The sequence below is a fragment of the Labrus bergylta genome, chromosome 14 (genome assembly GCF_963930695.1).
Source record: "Labrus bergylta chromosome 14, fLabBer1.1, whole genome shotgun sequence".
NCBI classification, from domain to species: Eukaryota; Metazoa; Chordata; class Actinopteri; order Labriformes; family Labridae; genus Labrus; species Labrus bergylta.
In genome coordinates this window covers 5,857,324-5,876,644 of record NC_089208.1, presented here as the reverse complement: position 1 = coordinate 5,876,644, position 19,321 = coordinate 5,857,324, and the positions used below count along the sequence as shown (strand labels likewise).

At 43.1% G+C, this 19,321-nt stretch overlaps 1 protein-coding gene across 1 annotated transcript; it reads right to left on the bottom strand.

Moving 5' to 3' along the window:
* Positions 1-435: 435 nt before the first annotated feature.
* Positions 436-18,959, bottom strand: fgfr4 (fibroblast growth factor receptor 4). Its single transcript, XM_020651432.3, has 21 exons — positions 18,269-18,959; positions 15,771-15,982; positions 12,127-12,314; positions 11,886-12,036; positions 11,716-11,766; positions 10,722-10,991; positions 10,356-10,445; positions 10,094-10,260; positions 9,887-10,010; positions 9,010-9,200; positions 8,551-8,689; positions 8,218-8,411; positions 7,945-8,090; positions 7,532-7,653; positions 7,317-7,427; positions 6,763-6,953; positions 5,072-5,194; positions 4,332-4,402; positions 4,071-4,208; positions 3,708-3,813; positions 436-3,199 (listed from the first exon to the last, which is right to left on the bottom strand). The coding sequence occupies exons 2-21, from the start codon at positions 15,856-15,858 to the stop codon at positions 3,023-3,025; spliced, it is 2,838 nt and encodes a 945-aa protein (XP_020507088.1). The 5' UTR covers positions 15,859-15,982; positions 18,269-18,959; the 3' UTR covers positions 436-3,022.
* Positions 18,960-19,321: the final 362 nt, after the last annotated feature.

The following is a 19,321-nucleotide window of genomic DNA, read 5'->3' as shown; positions in this document are numbered from 1 at the left end:
GACTTCTGCAACGCCGACTCTCACAAAGATCATCAAAAAAAACTTTCTGCTGAACATTTTTGTGATGCTTTTGATGTCTTGTCTGATGCACTTTGACTTATCTTGTTGCTCAAATGTGCCACATAAAGAAAAACTTGCCTTGCCTTGTCTGTAACCCTAAAAACAATGCTGCTTAATGCAATGTTGGCTAGGTTTTATGGATCCTGGGAGCTCAGGTGAACTAAAGGAGTCGGACACTGACAAAGGACAGACACTGTAAACAGAGCATCTCTGGTAAGATTCAGATGTAACCATCTTTTACAGAAAGGTTTAAATCATAAAACTAACAACCTGCACAGAATCAGGATGTTTGGTTTCCACCTTGAGTCTGGTCTTTGTAGAGCCTGACAGACTGAATCACCATTTTATACACAAAGACAGACATGGACGGAGTGCTGCTTTATTTTAAATTATACTTTATTTCATATAAAAACAAAACAATAAACAAATAAATTAGATATTTCTAAAATAATTCTCTTGAGGAAATGTTTAAGAACGTTGTGACCGTTTACAGTTTTGTACCTGTGAGGAGAGCGGAGAGCTGGAATGTAAAGATGTGAACGTATGGGACACTTTGTATGTAAAAGTAAGAGCTTCATTCCTAAATGACACCAGCTGTCACACGATGATTGACAGCATGAAAAACAAAGACATGGTGGAGAGAAGACGTGTGAATCCTTCAGTGGTGAAATGCATGACTGGTTTTTACACACAGGGAGATGATTGGATGAAGCATTTAAGGCATATCAGAATAAAACCCTTAATTCAGGGGTCGGGGATAAATGGGAAATACTGCAGGTTTGGATCAAATGAAGTTTCAGGACATTGACACTTTTATAACGCAACATTTTTCAACCAAAAACAATCAAGTCCAATGGAATCACAGGCATTTACCATCACGTTTGGGAGAGATTCAATGAAAGATATCAAGTTAAACCAACAGCAAACGTTAATGATGGTTTTTTGAGTTAATTGTTCCGTTTGCGGTCAGTGTGGAGGGGGGGGGGGGGGGGGGGGGGGGGGGCTGACTGGGACTCAGTTGGTATTTTTGCCCACAGGGGAGTTTTCTGCAGCTGGTTCTGGTGGCAGTGGCCGAATCTGAATTAAGATTTGTAATTTAAAAGATGGCGTCTGTGGGGATAAAGATAGGGGCGTTTGGGAGAGAAGAGGACACATTACCATAATAAGAGCCTCTTCATTTGCACACAAGCCCAAGCTATCTTAAAAAACACCACCCCCCTCCCCAAAAAGAACTCCCTCTGGTCTGCAGTCACACCCATTAAGCCTGCAAAGCCTTCATTGTCCGGCCGGGCTGCGGACCTGAGGACCCCTTGCCAACAGATTGGGCTGGGTGAAGGGGTTAGAGCCAGACAAAGGAGGGACCCTCCCCCTTCTCTTCTATTTGAAATCAATCACACTGGCTTTCACATTCAGTGCCCTCCTCCCTCTCCTCTCCCTGTGCTCCTCTTGTTGTCAGCAGTGACACTGGGCTTGAGTCCCCCTTTTTTCAGGACGGGGTCCCACCCTGGACACAGAGCTGTTGTTGAGAAAGACCACGCAACGTTGCCTCAAAGTTTACATGCTTGTTTGTTCATGTAAATAAGTCTGGTGACCTTTGGGTGCACGAAGACTTCAAACTTGAAGACCTCATATCACTTCCTGAATGCAGCTGTGATTTCTGAAACGTTTCCGTGCTCTTTCGTCCAACAACAGCAACAGGAACTTGGATCCTTCTGGTGTTTGACCACAAATTGTTTTCCTGGGATGGAGGTGGAAGCAGTTTACAAAAAAAAGTGTCGAATTGAGAGTATCATTCCAAAATTTCAGAGTTAAAAGTTGAAGCCCAAGACGTTATAGTTGACCACATACGTTTATGGTTTGGGTCGTCAATGGAAAATAAGATTTTAGTTCTAATCAGTTGGTCCAACCTCAAGATATGAATGTTTTTTTTTTTAACATCAAATTGTGAGTTTGTGACTCTAGTTGGACCACAGTGCGTGTCAGCCTAAACTGAAGAGGGTTTTCATCCAGAATCCTTTTTTACGAGTGTTCGTCTCGACTCAATGTGTTGGCATTTTGGAATGAAACTCGAACATGACGACAGTGTGTGACAGTCATGACAGGTTTGGCACTTGCAAAACACTTGATTAAATTCCTCTCTCCTTTTTTTTCGCCTTCAATAACCTTCACTTTTGTGTCATTCAGAATAATTTATAAAAAAAAGGCAATCGTCTTTATGTCGTTGATATGTACATACAATATTTAGATATTCTAATATATTCACAGGAAATCGTAAATTCAGGCACTTCGCTGCCAATACAGCAACTTCTTAGCACAAGAGATCCTGAGATTTAAGACTGTTTTCTTCTTAAATAAGCATCACAAAAGTAAAATAATCTTATATAAAGAGATTTATATTTAACAATCCGTTTCTTCTGTTTTATCATAGCAAAATAAATCTTTTTTTTTCTTGTTAAAATGTCTTTACCAGCGAGGTTTCGCACCCTGGTTTTGGGCTGAGATCATAGTCCGTCAAGCTCGTGAGGCGTTTAAGTACCAGGGGCTCTTCTGTTGTGTTTTTAGTGCCGCAGTTTTCCAACGTTACAACTGTTCATGGGCACAGTGCCAGAGCTGATAGTCCAAAGTACCACCATTTGTTTGTCCTCTTTTCTTCTGCTCGTTCTTCTGCACACAATAAATGTCTTTCTTCAAACCTTTAACCTGTGATGAAGCCCACCAGCCTCAGTGCTCCGTGTGCATGTGTGTCCGTGTGTGTTTGTGTGTAAACACACACACATGTACGGGCTTCGTCTGGAGCCATAATGAAGGTTCCAGATAAACTTTCAAAATGCAACAATGGACCTTGAACACGGCTGCCAGTGGATGTTACATAAAAAACCCCAAAGAAGTGTTTCCTGTTTGCTATGTTGAGCTTATGTTTGCCAATATGTGTGTGTGTGTGTGTGTGCCTTCAGTCGTCAGTCTATCGGAGCGCCGCCTTCATGTCTATCCGAGAGCGCACATCCTGGTAGCCCAGGAGGCAGGGGTCTGTGGACAAGGCATCATGGGTAAAAACAGAGTCGTTGTCTGAGGAGCAGGAGCTTGACGTGTCCTCACATGACGGGGAGTACTGCTCGAAGGGTGTCGACAGGTCCAGGTACTGAGAGGGAGAAAGGAAGTTCAGAGATTAGAGAAATGAAACAGTTTGTAACAACAGAAGAAGAAGAAGAAAAAAAAACACACAGTGAAATGTTTGTTAAATTGGCTGTAAAAGGAAAAGGTATTTGGCACGTTTTGAAACTGCTTATGAACATGGTGTTCCTCAAATGTTGTCCAGATGTGGAGAACATGCATCATCTCAAGCTGTAGACCACCGCAGTTATGGAAAACAACAGTTTTGATTGGGGTGGTTCAAAGATAGATTCATGGATACATGAAACAATAAAATTAAATCACACAAACTGTTGAATTTTCTTCAAGCGATTGTGTATCCAGAGAGAGAAATCTCAGCTTTTTGCAATGTTTAATAAGCCCCTGATTCTGCTCTTTACACATTCACTCTTAAACACTGAAGACATCTGGACAGCAGATTGTGACAGAGAGGAGGAAGTACATGTGTGTGTACATCCTTATAGCTCCATATGTTAGCATGTGTGTTTGAAACTCACCTCATCAGAGATGGACAGCAGCACTCGGTCCAGCTCCTCCACCAGCTGCTTGAAGGTGGGTCTCTGGGTGGGCACAGCATGCCAGCACTCACGCATCATCATGTAGCTGAAAAACACAACAAGAACAACATTAACCAAACATTGTAGGCAGTCTATATGAAGATTCTTTTTTTACATTTTGACAGTAAATTATCTTATTCAGGCATATTCAGGCATATGATGGGTTTAGTTTATTTATGATTCCCCTAAGAAGATAGAATACAATACCCATATTGCATAAGATTCATATAAAAACTAAACTATGGGACACAGACTCAGAAAATAGGTCCATAAAAAGACTTAAGAAGAGTATTTCCTGCTTACAGTTCATGTGTGCAGTTGGAGGGTTTGTCCATGCGGTGTCCTTCCTTCAGCAGCTTGAAGAGCTCCTCCACAGGGATGCCTGGGTACGGGGAACCTCCCAGTGTGAAGATCTCCCACATCAACACCCCAAAAGACCACCTGAGCAAGCAAGAAAAAAGAGGAAAGACATTTTTTGTTTAGTGCATTTTTTTTAAAAACTTGTGTCTCTGTTGCACTGTTTGTTCTCCATTTGTGATTTGCATAATGAGAAGTTGGACTTACACATCGCTCTGGTGTGTGTAGACTCTGTCAAACAAAGCCTCTGGTGCCATCCACTTCACGGGCAGTCGTCCCTGCAGAGCGAACACAAACACGTTAGAGCTCCACCTTTCTTTAACCACAGCGGCTCACTTTTTCAACTTCTTTCTGTCTGTCTGGCTGCAAACCAGTCTGTGTCGCTCCATGCTCGCACATTTCTTCCTCCCCTTCCTCCCTCCCTCCTTTCTTTCTTATTTCCCTCTCTTCCTCTCTTTTTTCTAATTAAGTCCCATTAAGCCTGCTGCCAATCAGAGGCAAACATCAGACATCTGTCTTGAGGGGTTTTAAAGCTGTAAAAGGAGCCAGACAGGCGTATCTGAACATGAAGATACTTGGATTCTTTGATTAAATGATAAGAACATGATACCTTATTGATCCCTGAGGGGAAGTGTTCAAGTCATTAAAGAGGGATCAGATGTCCTCTCCTTGATGTCTGATCTTCTTTTTGATTAACATTCAAATCTACAAGAGTTCAGACTAGACCTGAGTATGCTTTAAAAAATTTGGAATTTCTGGCATTTGGATTCTTGACAAATGTGTCGGTCACGACGAGTGGCGACAAGGGGTTGCTGATGCATTCATACAAATATTTACATGGTCAAACATGTTAGCTTCTCAGTAATGGGAAAGTTAAGAGGCGTTGTCTGAACTGCTGTAGAGCAAAGGTGATTCCTGAAAACTCTCAGCCACAAAGTGTCACTCACGTTGGTGGTTTTCTTGTAGTAGTCAATCTGGTGGACTCCTCTGGCCAGGCCAAAGTCGGCGATCTTCATCACGTTGTCCTCCGTCACCAGGACGTTTCTGGCTGCCAAATCTCTGTGGATGCACTGCAGAGAGAGGAGAGAGAGAATTAAAGACTGACAAACCCTAAAGTGATCTCCAGATTAGAAGATGAGCATAATGTTTTAATGTTCGTGGTAGAACAGCTTAAAGGTTTAACGTCTACTCGATAAGTCGTCTGATTTTATGGCTTGTGTTTTTCTTTCTTTTTTTACATTCCACTTAGAGGTATAATTGACATTCCTGTACAAACAAAAAGGTCCAGCTGAACCCTGCAATCAAAGCTTTTACATTTATGAAAAGCCCTATTACTTGTGAGACAACATTTTCTTGTCTGTCCCAGGCCGTGGTTTGGAGAGGTCATGACGGGGGAGGTAGAAAATGATTCATGGTAGATGTTCTCCAAAAATGAGAAGACTCAGGAGTCTAAAGTCAACACACAGAGCCTCATTATAGTGAACGCAACAAAATTAAAACGTCTTTATATAGAGAGCCGGGAGTTTGAAGAAAAAACAACCCACCGGGAGGAAAAAAAGAAAGGCTCTGTTTGCCCACATTGAATGGATGTCATTAAGTTTATTTGGGTTTTCATTCAAAATAGACGTGGTATTTGTGGGGACGTGCGAAATGAACCAGTATTGGTTTGTGGGTCTCCCCATAATGGAGGGTTAGATTCAGACTCCTGCATTCTTAGGAGGCTCTAGAGCCAGAAACCTGATGCCTACACCCAGATGACGGTTCGGCTGCTTGCTTGCTAACAGATTTATGGCTGCGTTAAAAAGGACAAAGCCCTGAGACGGAGGGACAGACAGATGGATGGATGGAGAAGAGTAAACAAGGACTGAAGCTGCTGCAGCTCTCTGTTCAGGAATGCCTGTCTGAGACACCGACTGGCAGCAGACAAAGAGACGTGTTGATAAGAGGCACACAGACACAGAGTGCATGCTGGGAAATAAAAAAGGAATAGTAACAAGGTGGTGGGAATGGGAAGAAAGGAAAAGGAAAGGGACAAACAGAAGTACAGAGGACAGCAGGAGAGAAAGGATTGAAAAGTGCTTCCATGATGACCTCTCTGAAACGAAGGCCAACACCTAAATCCAAGAGCTCAATCCTAATCACAAATCCTATTGAGTATAAACATTTGGATTTCAAAAAGCCAACAAATGTTTAGCGTTTCATTTTCAGGCTTTCATTTTGTGGTTGTACTTCTTGCCAAAGGAATGTAGATACATCTGAGGTTTATGGAAGTATCCCTGCAGGGCTGAAGCACTCGAGACGTTTCTTAAGAGCACCCAAAACCATAAACTAACCTTCTGGCTCGCTCCGAACTTGAATAAGTTTGATGTTTGTGCAATTTAAGTTCTGTTGGTCGATACCAGCATGTGGAAAGCTTCTGCTATATCAGTTTAAAAACAACAACTTAGTGTCCCACTGTAAAACAAACTTTGGAGTACCTAAGTGTATACTCATCCTCACATAGCTGCATAATTCCCTCATTGGCCCGATTGAGTGATCCAATCATGCAAGAGCAGTTTACAACCAACAGATAATCACTGAGCTTCTCTGATGCTTCTTCTTCTACTGCATGGTATTTCCTCTGTTAAATACAACGTACCCTCTTAGAAGCCAAGTACTCCATCCCTCTGGCGACCTGGTAGGCACAGGACAGGAGGTCTTTGAAGGTGAGCTGCTCTTCAGGCACCTTCGTCACATCAAAGGTGTAGTCCATGCCTGGGGGTCGCCGGGCTCGCAGGTACTCCCTCAGACTGCCTTTGGAGGCGTACTCCACCAGCACATACAGAGGGCCTGAGGGGGGAAACACAAACAGGATGAAGGACCAGGGTTGTTTCTATTGTTGATATAGCTTGGAGGCTTGGGACCACCAAAGTTGAAACACTCACTAAATTAGGTTGGTTTGTTGAGATTTGGGATAAAAGAGGGCTTGGGAGTTAGAAGGTTTAAAGAAAGGCATTGTTTTCTTTCCAGAATTAGGGTGTGTGTCATAATTAGCATTTACAAGGAGGGAGATATCCTCTAATCAATGATCCAATCATTGGCTTCACTGCCAAGAAACCATCAATTTAACTTGACTTACTTGACCCGAGCACATCTGATCTCTTTACCCAAATCTAAAAACAAGAAATGTTAAGTCATGGTTTAGAGACGTACCATCCTGTGTGCAGACTCCAAGCAGGTTGATGATGTTCTTGTGTTTGTCCATCACTTTCATCAGCTCCATCTCCGAGATGAGGTCTGCCAGATCTTTGTCTGTGGCGTCATCTGAAGCAAAACATTATTTTATTTAGATAAAGCCTTCAAAACAGATCTCAGACTCTAGCTCATCCCTAGAAGTATTCTCTGTTCTCCAAATTTCTTCTCCCTACCTTTGAGCATCTTAACCGCCACTGTGGTGGCCGGATCCGTAGAGTCCTTGTTGATGCCGTAAGCATCAGCTCTGACCACCTGACCGAAGCAGCCTTCTCCTAGAGGTTTACCCAACGTCAAACTAGAGACACAGAAACAGAGAAAGTTAGCAAAAATAAGTATGTCCAAATGAAAACTGTAGAAATCCATAATTTGGGGCTCTGGTTTCTCAAAACATAGGTTGGGTAGAGCCAAGAATGGGCTGTGGGCTTTTCTTTCTTTTTTTGGTTCCATCATGATGCGAGAGCTACAATGCTTAAATGGGACTGGGTCCAAGAAGCCAAACTAAACTCTCTTTTCAGTGGCAGAAACCGTTAAATAAACTTAAATTTATTTACAACAAAAGTGACTCTTTGACTTGCTAATAACTTACTTCTCCCTCGGAAACTCCCAATCTGGGTCATATGGTAATTCAAATTCCATGACTCCAGCCAACATAGGTGAGCAGCTGGATGAGAGGCGAGCTACCCTCATCAGAGACGCACTGGACTTCCCCGACGAGTTGGACTCCACTGAGTACTAAAATAAGAAAGACGAAAAATAAGGTTAAATTATCAGGAACATACAGGACACTATTTGGATTGACCTTTCATGCATATCCTGGCCGTAGGATATGTATGTTCCCAGGATGCATTGTGCCCTGTACCTGTCTGCGAAGAGGAAACTTCGAGAGCTTCTGAACAGGGAGGGCGTCAAACGGCTCTCTTCTAGGGTGAACCTGCATTCGACACAACACCACGATGACAATGGCCATGATCAGAGCCAGGAAACCACAGGCGTAGATGATGATATCGGTGTACTTGGTTTCCATGGTGTCCATGGCATCTGCTGCTTCCTCTTCTACAGGTAGAGGAGGAGAAATGATTAGAAAATAATGATTTACAAGTCTATATGTGTAGCTTCATGTATTATGCAACAACACCCGTATGCAGATGATGCACTCATTTCTTCCAAAATGTTAAGTGGAATAATTATTCACCTGAGATAACAGTGAGCCAAGCGGACTGGTGAGCGAATCCAATTGAATTTCCAGCCAGACAGGTGTACTCTCCAGAATCCTCCATGGTAACTTTTGACAGGTAGAGCACCTCCACCTCTGACATGTTCAGACTCCCAGTCTGCAAAATAAGGATGAAAAAAAGTTATATTATTAATGAGAATCAGAAATCTTCAAACCTCTGGAGATGAGCCTTTAGTAGTTTGAGAGTTAGTGACTATCTGTGAATAGCTTATGCTTAGTGTGTGCCTAATGCATTTTTTGGTATCAGTTTGGGAGTATACCACAGCTCCCAAAATGTACTGATAAGTTCCGGTCTTTTTGACAGAGAACAGAACATATTCATAGTTTTGCTTAACCTTAAACACTCAGCTGTCTTCAAAGAGGGAAGTACATTAACTCGTTTCCCTTGGCTCCAAACAATTTTTATATAGTACCAACCTTGAGGACCTGAACGTAGGGCGTCCCGTCATGACCATAGCGACTGCCGTTCCTTTCTATGTGTTTGAGCCACTGAATGTGAGGCTGGGCGTCGCTGTAGACCTTACAGTGGAACTGGACATCACTGCCCACCACTGCTGTTGTGTTTGCTGGCAGACCAGCCTGCAGTATGGGCCTGTGTGGGGAACGCTCTAAATGGGGAAAAAATCAGAAAGGGGGTTTAGCAGAGTGGCTAAAGATGAAAGATAGCATTAAACTCTAGAGACACTCATCAGAGCTTAAAGGCTTTTCCTCTTCTCAGGGCAATAGTTCAAAGGTGATTCGGGGACATGGAGGAGGAGATTTAACTGATCTGCCAAGCACGGATTCTCAGAAAATCCCCCTCTCACCAGGGGTCTATGTAGCAGGACCCAGACACAGAGGATACTGGAGTCATAGAAAGAGGTAACATGACAAACATTTACAAATACAGAGCAATGTGTTTTTTCTTCTGGGAAAAGAAGAGGAAATGTCTTTTGGGATGAAAATTGGTTCTATTAACATGTCTCTTTGTCAGCTGGTCGCCGGGTCTCTTTGATCTGTGCTTACTCTCGCTCTCTGATCTCGTTAACTATCTCGTTAGTCTTCTCCCCCTGTCAATGAGGACGGAAACTGACCCCGTGACGGACTGGAAGCGAACAAACGAACAAACAAACTGCAGTCCTCCTCGATCTCCTGTCACAGGTCAGGTAGAAAAGCGGTGTGGACCGCCTGACCGTCCACATCCTGCCCGCAACAGCCGACGCCAGGCGCCTCTGTCACTTTCTGCTCACCCCCCCGCCCCCTAGCTTTCCCCTCCCATGGCCTTCCAAATTGAAGCTTTGGATAAGTCTCTTACCAAGGACATCGAGGACGTAGCTGTGGGCAATGGAGCCATACTTGTTTTCCACCATACAGGTGTAGTTCCCTCTGTCTGAAGGCACAACGCTCTCCATCACAAGACTCCAGTGCTGGTGTCTCAGCTGGACAAGGAAAAACAAAATTATATTAGCATGGACACAAAATCACTTTACATTGTCAAACACCAAACTTCTCCGACACTCACCTTGATGCCACCGATGCGATGCTCCCCTCTAAATTCTCGTCCGTTCTTGAGCCAGCGAATGCTTGGCATGGGGCTTCCCATGGCCGGGCAACGAAACTTCACCGTGTTACCAGCAGGAACAGCGTACAGCTTCTTCTCCATACGTTGGGTGTGCGTCCAGTAAGGACCTGTAAAGACCGAGAACATAAAAGCCTTTAGTCAGAATGCTCTGACAAAGCCAGAACTTAAAGGTTTCAGCCACTTAGCAGATAGAAACACACACCTCTGGAGAAGTAGACCTGGTCGTTTTCAATCTCGGCCGATGAGTCGTCTAAGCCGTCATCCTCATCATCGTCTCCCGACCCCAATGAGTCTGAAAATATGACAAGTAAGGGCAATATGAGGGGAATTTAATTTCAATTAAGACCAAGAAAGAAGCAAATATTTAATATATGTAAGATTTATTCAATGAATAATGGAATTTTGTTTGAAATAAATCTTCTAACAAACAGTAAATACCATTCATAACTGCTGGCTATAAGCTCTCTGTTGACCAATGAACCAGTAACAATATGTAACAAACATTTAGCAATCTTAGCCAATAAGAGGCATTGAGACAACAGCAAGTAACCAGTAAGAGTGTCCATACCTGCCACAGTGATGGTGAAGTTCCTCACAGGCTCCTTGGATCCCCTGAGAACACAAACATAGACTCCTGAATCCTCGTACGTGACATCTGTGATCTCCATGATGGCGCCGCGGATCTGGATTCTTGGCGTGGGCACAACCCGGCCTCCCTCTTTGTACCAGTTCACCGCCATGCCGGGCCGCGTGCTCATGTCGCAGCGAAGTTTCAAGACGTTTCCGGGCTCTAACAGAAGATGCTCTGTGGTGTCTTCACTCAGGTCCTCGAGAACATCTGTTTGAAGCCAAAGAACAAGTGCAAACAAAGTGTTAGCATGCGGCTATGGGGGAAGTACCTCTTTTTTCTCATCTTTCTGTTAACACTGTATTTCTTTATTTCCTTGACTTTCCTTTGGTCTTTCCCCACTTAGTCAGCAGGTTATTTCTTCATCTCCGTTCTTAAGCAAGCACCATCCTCTTAGATATAACTTAGCTTTTCAACCCCTTTCTCCTTCCCCCAACCCCTGTGCACACACAATGAAATTACCATAGAGACCAGGAGGCCTAACAGATCCAACCCCTCCTCAAATACACCCTCCTCCTCCTTACACTCCAAAAAGAAGAAGAAAAGAAACATCGGGGAAGAGAGACTGAAGCTAATGAACATGTTGCAGCGTGACAGTGGACGGAGAGTAAATCTGAGGGGCGGTGAAGGTTCACTGAAGATCTAAGTGAGCGTTTGGAAGAGAGAAGTTTATTCCGGGCAGGGGAGGAGGAGGCACGCATTGAATCCCACACAGATGGCTGCCATACCATCATCATCATCCGTTTACAGTGCTTTCCTTTGATGTAACTAGCTTACAGCTTAACCTCTGGTGTCGTCCATTTTCATGATATTTCAGACACTCGTAGTGAAGCCACTTTAACACTTTGTGGTTTAACAGTGATAACGTAGTTTTCAAAGTTAAAGAAAAACAAAGTGCTCAAACATTTCCAGCATTAGTAGAGAGTTAACGTACCCTGGGGGATTTCAGCAGCAGCCATGTCCACAGTTCTAGAAATGATTGTACCTATAGAGGAAAAAGGTAAGGTAAGAAAGTAGCAGACATCTGTGTTCTCCTTGGTAAAGATTCCCTTTAAATACATTTTAATGGTACAAAAATTGTATATTATGCCCAAAAAGTCTCACCAGGAAGAACCTCCAGCCATGCAGACTGCATGGCCTGAACTGTCTGCCCCCCGTGGGTGCTCTCAGCCATACAGATGTACTCTCCTGCATCCTCCACGGTGATGTTGGACAGATGCAGAGTGTTCAGCTTTGACGCATTGCTCTGCAGAGACTGCACCGAGGAGAGATTGTTTTAACACCTTTATGATATTATGAAGACAAGACATAAAGCGGTTGTATCTGTGATGTGATCAGTTCTCACCGTCAGAGCTTTCAGGTGAGGCTGTCCTCCTTGGATTTGTCCCACTTTGCTGACCTCCGTCTTCAGCCACTGCACCTTAGTGGAAGCCGGTCTGTGAATTTTACACACCAGTTTGGCCTGACCACCCACCACTGCTGTCGTGTTTTCAGGGTAACCTGGTGCGATTAGAGGCCTGGAGACACGAAGATCTAGATGGAAAAAGTATAGGCAAAGACAAAAAGGACGTTTAGGTACTGTGGTGCCATTACCCAAATATGGAGATTTAGATGTATTTTCATGGTTGACTTTAAAGTTAAAATGCTAACTGGCTTGTTGCATCCTTCAACACTTTCTAACTCTTCATCATGAGTGATTCTTTTTTTATTTCTGGACCAGTTTTCCTGCTGTTGTTCCACAGATTTCAGAGTCTCGGGTCTAACTAAGCAGCAACAGCAGCCTCCTTGGTTCAAGTGAACGAGGAAAAAAATGTGAAAAAGACACAGTGAGGTCTCTGTTTACCCCTGAAAGGTGCCGCGAGAGAAGTACACAATGTTCCTGAACAACCCGCTGTCATTTAATGCCACCAGGAACCTGCAGATAGAGTGCCCTGATAACCCACTAACTGTCGTGTCACCATCAGCCACAGTGCCATCCATTCATGGGGTCACTCGCCCATTTATGTGCTCGCCCACTCACTTGTCCGAACATATATGCGCCCTGGACAGGAACCTCGCTCTCTGCTCGGTCACTCAGAACGAGCAATTTTCCAGAGCAATTTTCTGTCTGATTGCTTCCTGCAGGAGCGCTTAGTGAAAATGGCAATCTGTTTTCTTTTCCAAGTGAAGTGTTGCGATTTCTTTTAATCGCCCAGAGTACATGTAGAGGTGACGCTTCAGGGGCAAACACACTCTAACTACTTTGTAAGTGGAAAATCAGAAGCAGTGATTGGTCAGAGCAGCAACAAATGAAAGAAGTGCATTTATGGTTATTTTTATTATGAACAGGATCATTATTTAGTCTCTTTTGATTGAAAGACTGTTTCTCCTAAAGTATGAGGATTACAAGATAACAACAAGCCATAGATTTTCCTCTAAAGGGGCAAATTTGAAAGCAGTAAAACTAATAGCCAGCAGTTAACCACAGACTAACACACACACACATACACACACACACACACACACACACACACACACACACACACACTAACTTAAAGCCACGCTAATGAACTTGCAGAGACAGGGACGGTGCCCGGGAGTTGAACTCGCAGCAGAGTGTGAATTGTCACCCAGGGGCGAGGGGGCAAACAAAACACAACACAAACAAACCGCTCAGAAGCTCGAGCCAAACAACCAGTCAGCCGGCCGGCCTGCTGGTCGAGTGGGCAGAGGAGCCCTTGGCGGAAACCAGTACGGACAAAGAAGAGGCCTAGGAGCAGCATAGACCTCCAAAAAAGTGCAGTTCAACCTTGCCAGCGTTAATAAGAGTTAGCTATGGATTGTTTAAAGATATTGTAATGTAGAAGTAGGTCAACATAAGAGCTTCTTTAAAGGTTTACTTTTAAACTACTGTAATGTCTCCTTTGAAGTACAGGTAGACAATAGAGTGTAAAAGCGCCACATTGATATAAAAATTTACGTATAAGGCTAATTTGTCTCATTAAATATAAGTTTATTTCAAAATATTTCCTGTCCAGTAAACGGAGTAAGCAGTCTTTTAGTTTGGACCTTGTGTCCCATCGCTGTTTCTGAGGTCAGGATTCAAGGACGCTTTCAGCTGTGACTGATTTTCCTGACTGAAGTAAATGTTTCTGCTCATGCTTATTACAGTAAATGATTGCATTTAATGAACGGAGCATCCATTCATTATGTGTTCAAACAACGGTTAAGAGGTTTGCCGCTCAGAGGTCAAACTCTGTCCACAGGCGGCTCTGGTCTGAACATTCGGCCTGACCAGCAGATGCACTCCTCAAAATGTGCCAACCCACTTATTGTGCACAGAGACCAAAGCGAAAGACGGCATTCTTTGGCACACTTTGTTCTTCTTTATGTTGCAAACAGCTCACTGTGGAGTGGCACAATTAAAAAAAGACTTTATCACAAGGATGTAAGTTACCAACCATGCTTTAAACCCTCGTATTATATGTGTTCCTCTCCTGTTTTTATATTGTACATTTGTTTCTATGTTTACTTTGTCTGTTTGAAGAGCAGTGGACAGCACAGTTGGGACTAAGCTACGCTGAAGCTTTCACATACTCTGTAATGATGTGGCAGAAAACAGAACTTAAAATACGTTTCCTGAAAGAGGGAGAAAAAAAAACATTGGACTAGTCAGATCGCTGCATTTAGCAGCATGTGGTTAGTAACGCTAGAAGTATAATTATATCTGAAAAACGACCTGTTTTTCCTCGCTGAGTTTTATCAGATTGGGAACATGACACAAAGTGCCCGAGGGCTGAAAATCATCGAAACAGTTGTGTAAAATATAGTGTAATTTGTTTTTGTTGCGACTAGAGTCTTTTTTTCTTATAAAGAAAAGCAGTTTACTGAGCGTACTGATGATAATGTGTTACACTGGGAACTACAAAAAAAATGCTTGTGGAGACTTTGGCTTGAATTTATTTGACTCAGACTCATAAACATGGTTCTGAATTGAATGTTTTAAGTAGGGAATTCAAACACTGAAAGCATTCTTTCAAGTTTAACCTTTGAGTAATTTAACAAAAATTCAAATTTGACTCAGTTCCTGTAGGCGCTGATTTGGTAGGGAGACTGAAACAGCACAAAGATAAAAGCTGCATCTTCACAGCTGCAACCTCGTGTTTTACAACCTAAAGATCTTTCCTTTATCAGTCCCGGTTTGTCTCTTTCCTTTTCTGTCATGTATATAAACCTTCAGATGTTTCATTGGGCCCGTCTTCCTGCACATTGTTGTCTAAACACGCTGGGTCCTGCAGTACAAAGTGGGGCCGCGGGGACAGTGAGGAGACAGCTTCTGTACTGTGTGCCTTCAGGGGAAACTATCCACTTTGCCTTTCATCAATCTACACTAAAATGTTACCTATAACTTCTTTAATCTGAGATTAAAAAAAATGATTTAGCAGGAGAGAAATATGCCATTTCGTCATAGAATGCTGATCAATTTTTCAGATAGAGCTTTTCAAAGAGGAAAAATCTTTATGGAACTCAAAGCCGACAATGTCTGACTCTTTGCATTGACTTCTGTCTGTAAAGCATGAATGAAAAAGCCCCCCCCCCTCCTCTTCCTCTACAGCTGGCACGCAGCCAGGCAGATTTACACTTCCGAGCCTCAGGGCCTCGGACGGATCAGGTAGCGCAGTTTACGGCAGCAAAAACACAGAGAGCTTTTTTTTTTCTCTCCCCCCTTCCTCCCTCCATCCAAACCTTGACTTCAGCCTCTCTGTCATTTTTCCTGTCACCTTGACTTCCTCCGTGGCCGCGGCTGCCAAGAAACTGACACTTTTCTAACAAGGGAAAGTGGTCTGATTGTAACCTTAACAGATCACATTTCCACAAAAAAAGTCTGTGGTTTACACGAGCAAACCTTCCGACCAGACATCCCTCTTTTACATAACACAATCCCCCGAAGGAAAAGAATCTGAAACTGATGTGATTTGTCTCTGCTGTAGGGCTTTTTCATGATCTTACCTCTATTTTTTCCTTCCTCGATGGCCCTGGCAGAGACTCTGTCCATCATACACAGCAGGAGAACGCAGAAGGTGCAGACCCTTCCCATCTTCTTGATGTGATGTTCTGGTTAAAAGATCTAAATATATATATTTGAAGCCTGGAATTGGCCTCACACTCCGGTCCCTGGCATTGGAAACTCCAGAAACCCACAAAGTCCCTAAAACTGGATCCTGCAGAGACAAAAAAAAAACACAGAAGGGAGACGGTTATCAGTTGATCAGAAACCTGATTCTTTCAGCTTTGGAGCATCTAAAGAAGCTAACTCTTCTGTTCAGGTTTAAACCTGGTGTCAGAAAGCACAAACTACGCTCAGCCACACAGTCAGAGATCCTGTTTTGACTGTGAGCAGCTGTATTCGTCAGCAGATGTCCTGCTAACTGTCCCGCTCGTCCGCCTCACATTGTCCAGGCTCTCCTGCGTCATGAATAAGGAGCAGGGCTGTTACCGCCTGTTGTTTGTCAATGGATGGTGCTCAGTCTGGCCCCGGGATAATGGGCCCTCACTAGAAAAACACTTGAAACTTGCCAGGAAGCTACAGAATCTGGAGGGGCAGCAGCAAGAGTCGACTCGCAGCTGATGAGGTTCGAGACAGGAGGTGGAAAAACACAACAAGATTCAAGATTGTGTTTATTTGTCATTCTCTTATGTATCTGAATTATCTTCTTCCGGCCTTCGGCAGTGAAACAGAAAAGAAGCTTAGAGAAATATTAGCAAAAGTAGGATTGACACCTGTGATGCCTTAAATCTTTATGTTTCATGTCCCAATACAACTCTACACTGCACTTGTGTTTCAACATGGAGGGTTAAACACCTGTCTTTTTTTTTTTTCAATAGCTAAGTTTTAAAATATTAATTATACGACTGCAGCTAACCATTAACTGTTTGGTTTGTCAGAAGACAAGACCAGAAACCTGACTTTGAGTGTGTGATTTTGTGAAGACAAACCGTGCAAAACCTTCAAAGATTTGCACTTTATTTGAACACAATAAAAGCAAGAAAATCTGCGTTATTACATTGAATATAGTATTTTGAGTCAATTGTTTGTCCTTCCTTAAGTATGTAATTTTGTCCAAAAATGACTTAAACCATCACACAAGATACTTGATTGTTTTCTGTCAAGTATCACCTCTCATAAATCTTATCTCTCATAACATGTGACTGATTTCTCAATGCACAGCTTAGATGAAAGATGTATCTTTTTAAACTACAAGATACACAACGTTCAGCCTCTACATAATTTACCTGTTCAAATAGAGTAGCACCTCAAACACCGTAATATCACCATTATCCTATGAGAGGCTGTTACCTCAAACTGAATCTACATGATGAAGAGGTTTGTAAACAGATAAATGGAATGATAAGTCCTGTTGAAATGAACTAAATCTGCAGACTAAACTATAAACCAAGAAAAACCAACAAGAACACTAAAGGCACAATGCTGTGATTTTTCTTCTGCGAGTCGAGCCAACTGCGCCCAGGCGCCAGACCCCGGTGTGTGCGCTCCATGCATGCAGGCCGCGCCCACACACACACACACCGTTTAAAGAACCAGCTTGCTGAATGAAACGTATTCTTTCTCAATTAACGACTGGAAAAAAAAAAAACCTTCTGCTGCTGATTCCACTTGCACACTGCTGTATTTATCTCGAGCTCTGATATTGCTCTGCTCTGTGCAGAATTTTATTCTATGATTAACTGCAAAGTCCTGTCACATAAATCACACTTTATAACTCAGTCAAGTGCAATGTTAGTCCTCCTGAACTTCAGAGCTCCTCCAAATAAAAGTTATTAATCATAATGTATGGCTTTATACTGGCTTGAAGGGTCACAGTGTCTGCACATGTGATCAGTCGATCAACTCGATCAATCGGTCTGACACCTTTTCAAATCCTCAATATGAACAAAATGTAACTTTAAATGTGGTTTTTACTTCTTATTTCTCCCAACATTACGACTATTCTTGCACAGGGCTCTCGTCATGCACTGTGTCGGTTTAATAGGTTTATGCAGGAAAAATAAAAAAATAAATGTTCCTTTTAAAATATAATATGGGAATACATGTGATCTGCGGTCTGGTTAGGTTCAAACTCCACTCTGATCGACACAAACACTTTCCTCCTGACAAATAGATACGGAAGGTTCATAAACGTGTTTTATATGTCGCTGTTGAAATCCCTGTTTCAATTGTCAAACCACGGATTAAATCACTGCAATGCAATGCAAATAAGTCATTCTTGATGGTGGAGAAACCTTATACCAAGGAATACTCTCTACTTCCAAAACAATCTCTGAAAACAAACAATAATGGAACAAACACTTTTCAGTGATTCAATAAGAGGCTTCCTTAAGTAGATTTAGTGTTATAATCTAACCCAATCATCACCCTGCCTGCTGAGAATGAATGAAACAATAACTCTCCAAGAATCTCCAGCTGTCTCAGTCTGTTTTTCACCCACCTTTCCTCCCGGTCTGTCCCCGCAGAGATGAGAGGAGAAATCACTCCTTCTCCCGGTCTGAACGAGCGAATATTGAAAGCCTCATTTGGAGCTTTAATGTCTCCTCTGTATCCTTTTCCAAAGCAGTCTCAGATCAGGTGAAAACGAAGCTCATAAATCCATCAAAAACAGCCCCCTTGGAACATGAACGACAGCTGCCGGGTTCCCTCTCTCCTGGTGACCGGCGGAAGGAGCTGTGTGATCCCGCTGGGCAAAGTCCACTGCAGCCGGCTGCTCAGAGAGCTAAATCCACTGAGAGTATAAGAACCGCAAAACACGGTGGCAAACGGCGGATTTTGCGTGGAAAAATATGTCCTTTCTCGCTTTAAAATATGCTTCAAAGATCCAATTTGGTGAGAGAAAGCGAGATTAAGACAGGCTGGAAAAACGTGTCTCGGAGTTTGGAGTCCCGTCTTGGTTTGGCTGTAAACACTTGGCTAAGTGTTTCCGCGCGTCTTTACGCACGCTCTTGTAAGATCTTGTCTCCTCTGTGAGTTTGTCCCGGTGAAATCTGCCGCTGAAATGCGGAGCTCAGCCTCCTCAGTCCGTTTCTCTTCCACAGTAAAGAGAGAGAGAGATAGAGACTGCGTCTTCCTCACAGCAGCTCTCATACAGCACTAACTGCTCCTCTCCGGCCGGCAGTCACAACAACAATGGTCTGAGAGCGGCCAGGGGAGCAAGAGGAGGAGGGAAGAGAGAGGGGAGGGGTGCGCTTCTGTTACCCCCCTCACACAAAAAAACTAACCCCCATCCCTCCAAAGAGCTGGCAAATAAAACCCAAAACCCTCCACCCTTTCCTTTTCTCCACATCGTGTTGAAGTTGTCCTAAAATCGAAAAATACAAAACAAACTTTTACAACCATTATCGAAATATCCGTCCGCATGCCAGACTATCCTCATAAATCACGTTATGAAAACTGTTTGTGCTTTGTTTTTTATCACGCCTCATAATTTATTGCAGCTTAATTGTCCTCTATGCAAACAGAGCGTTAAGGCCTCTTTAGGAGACGCATT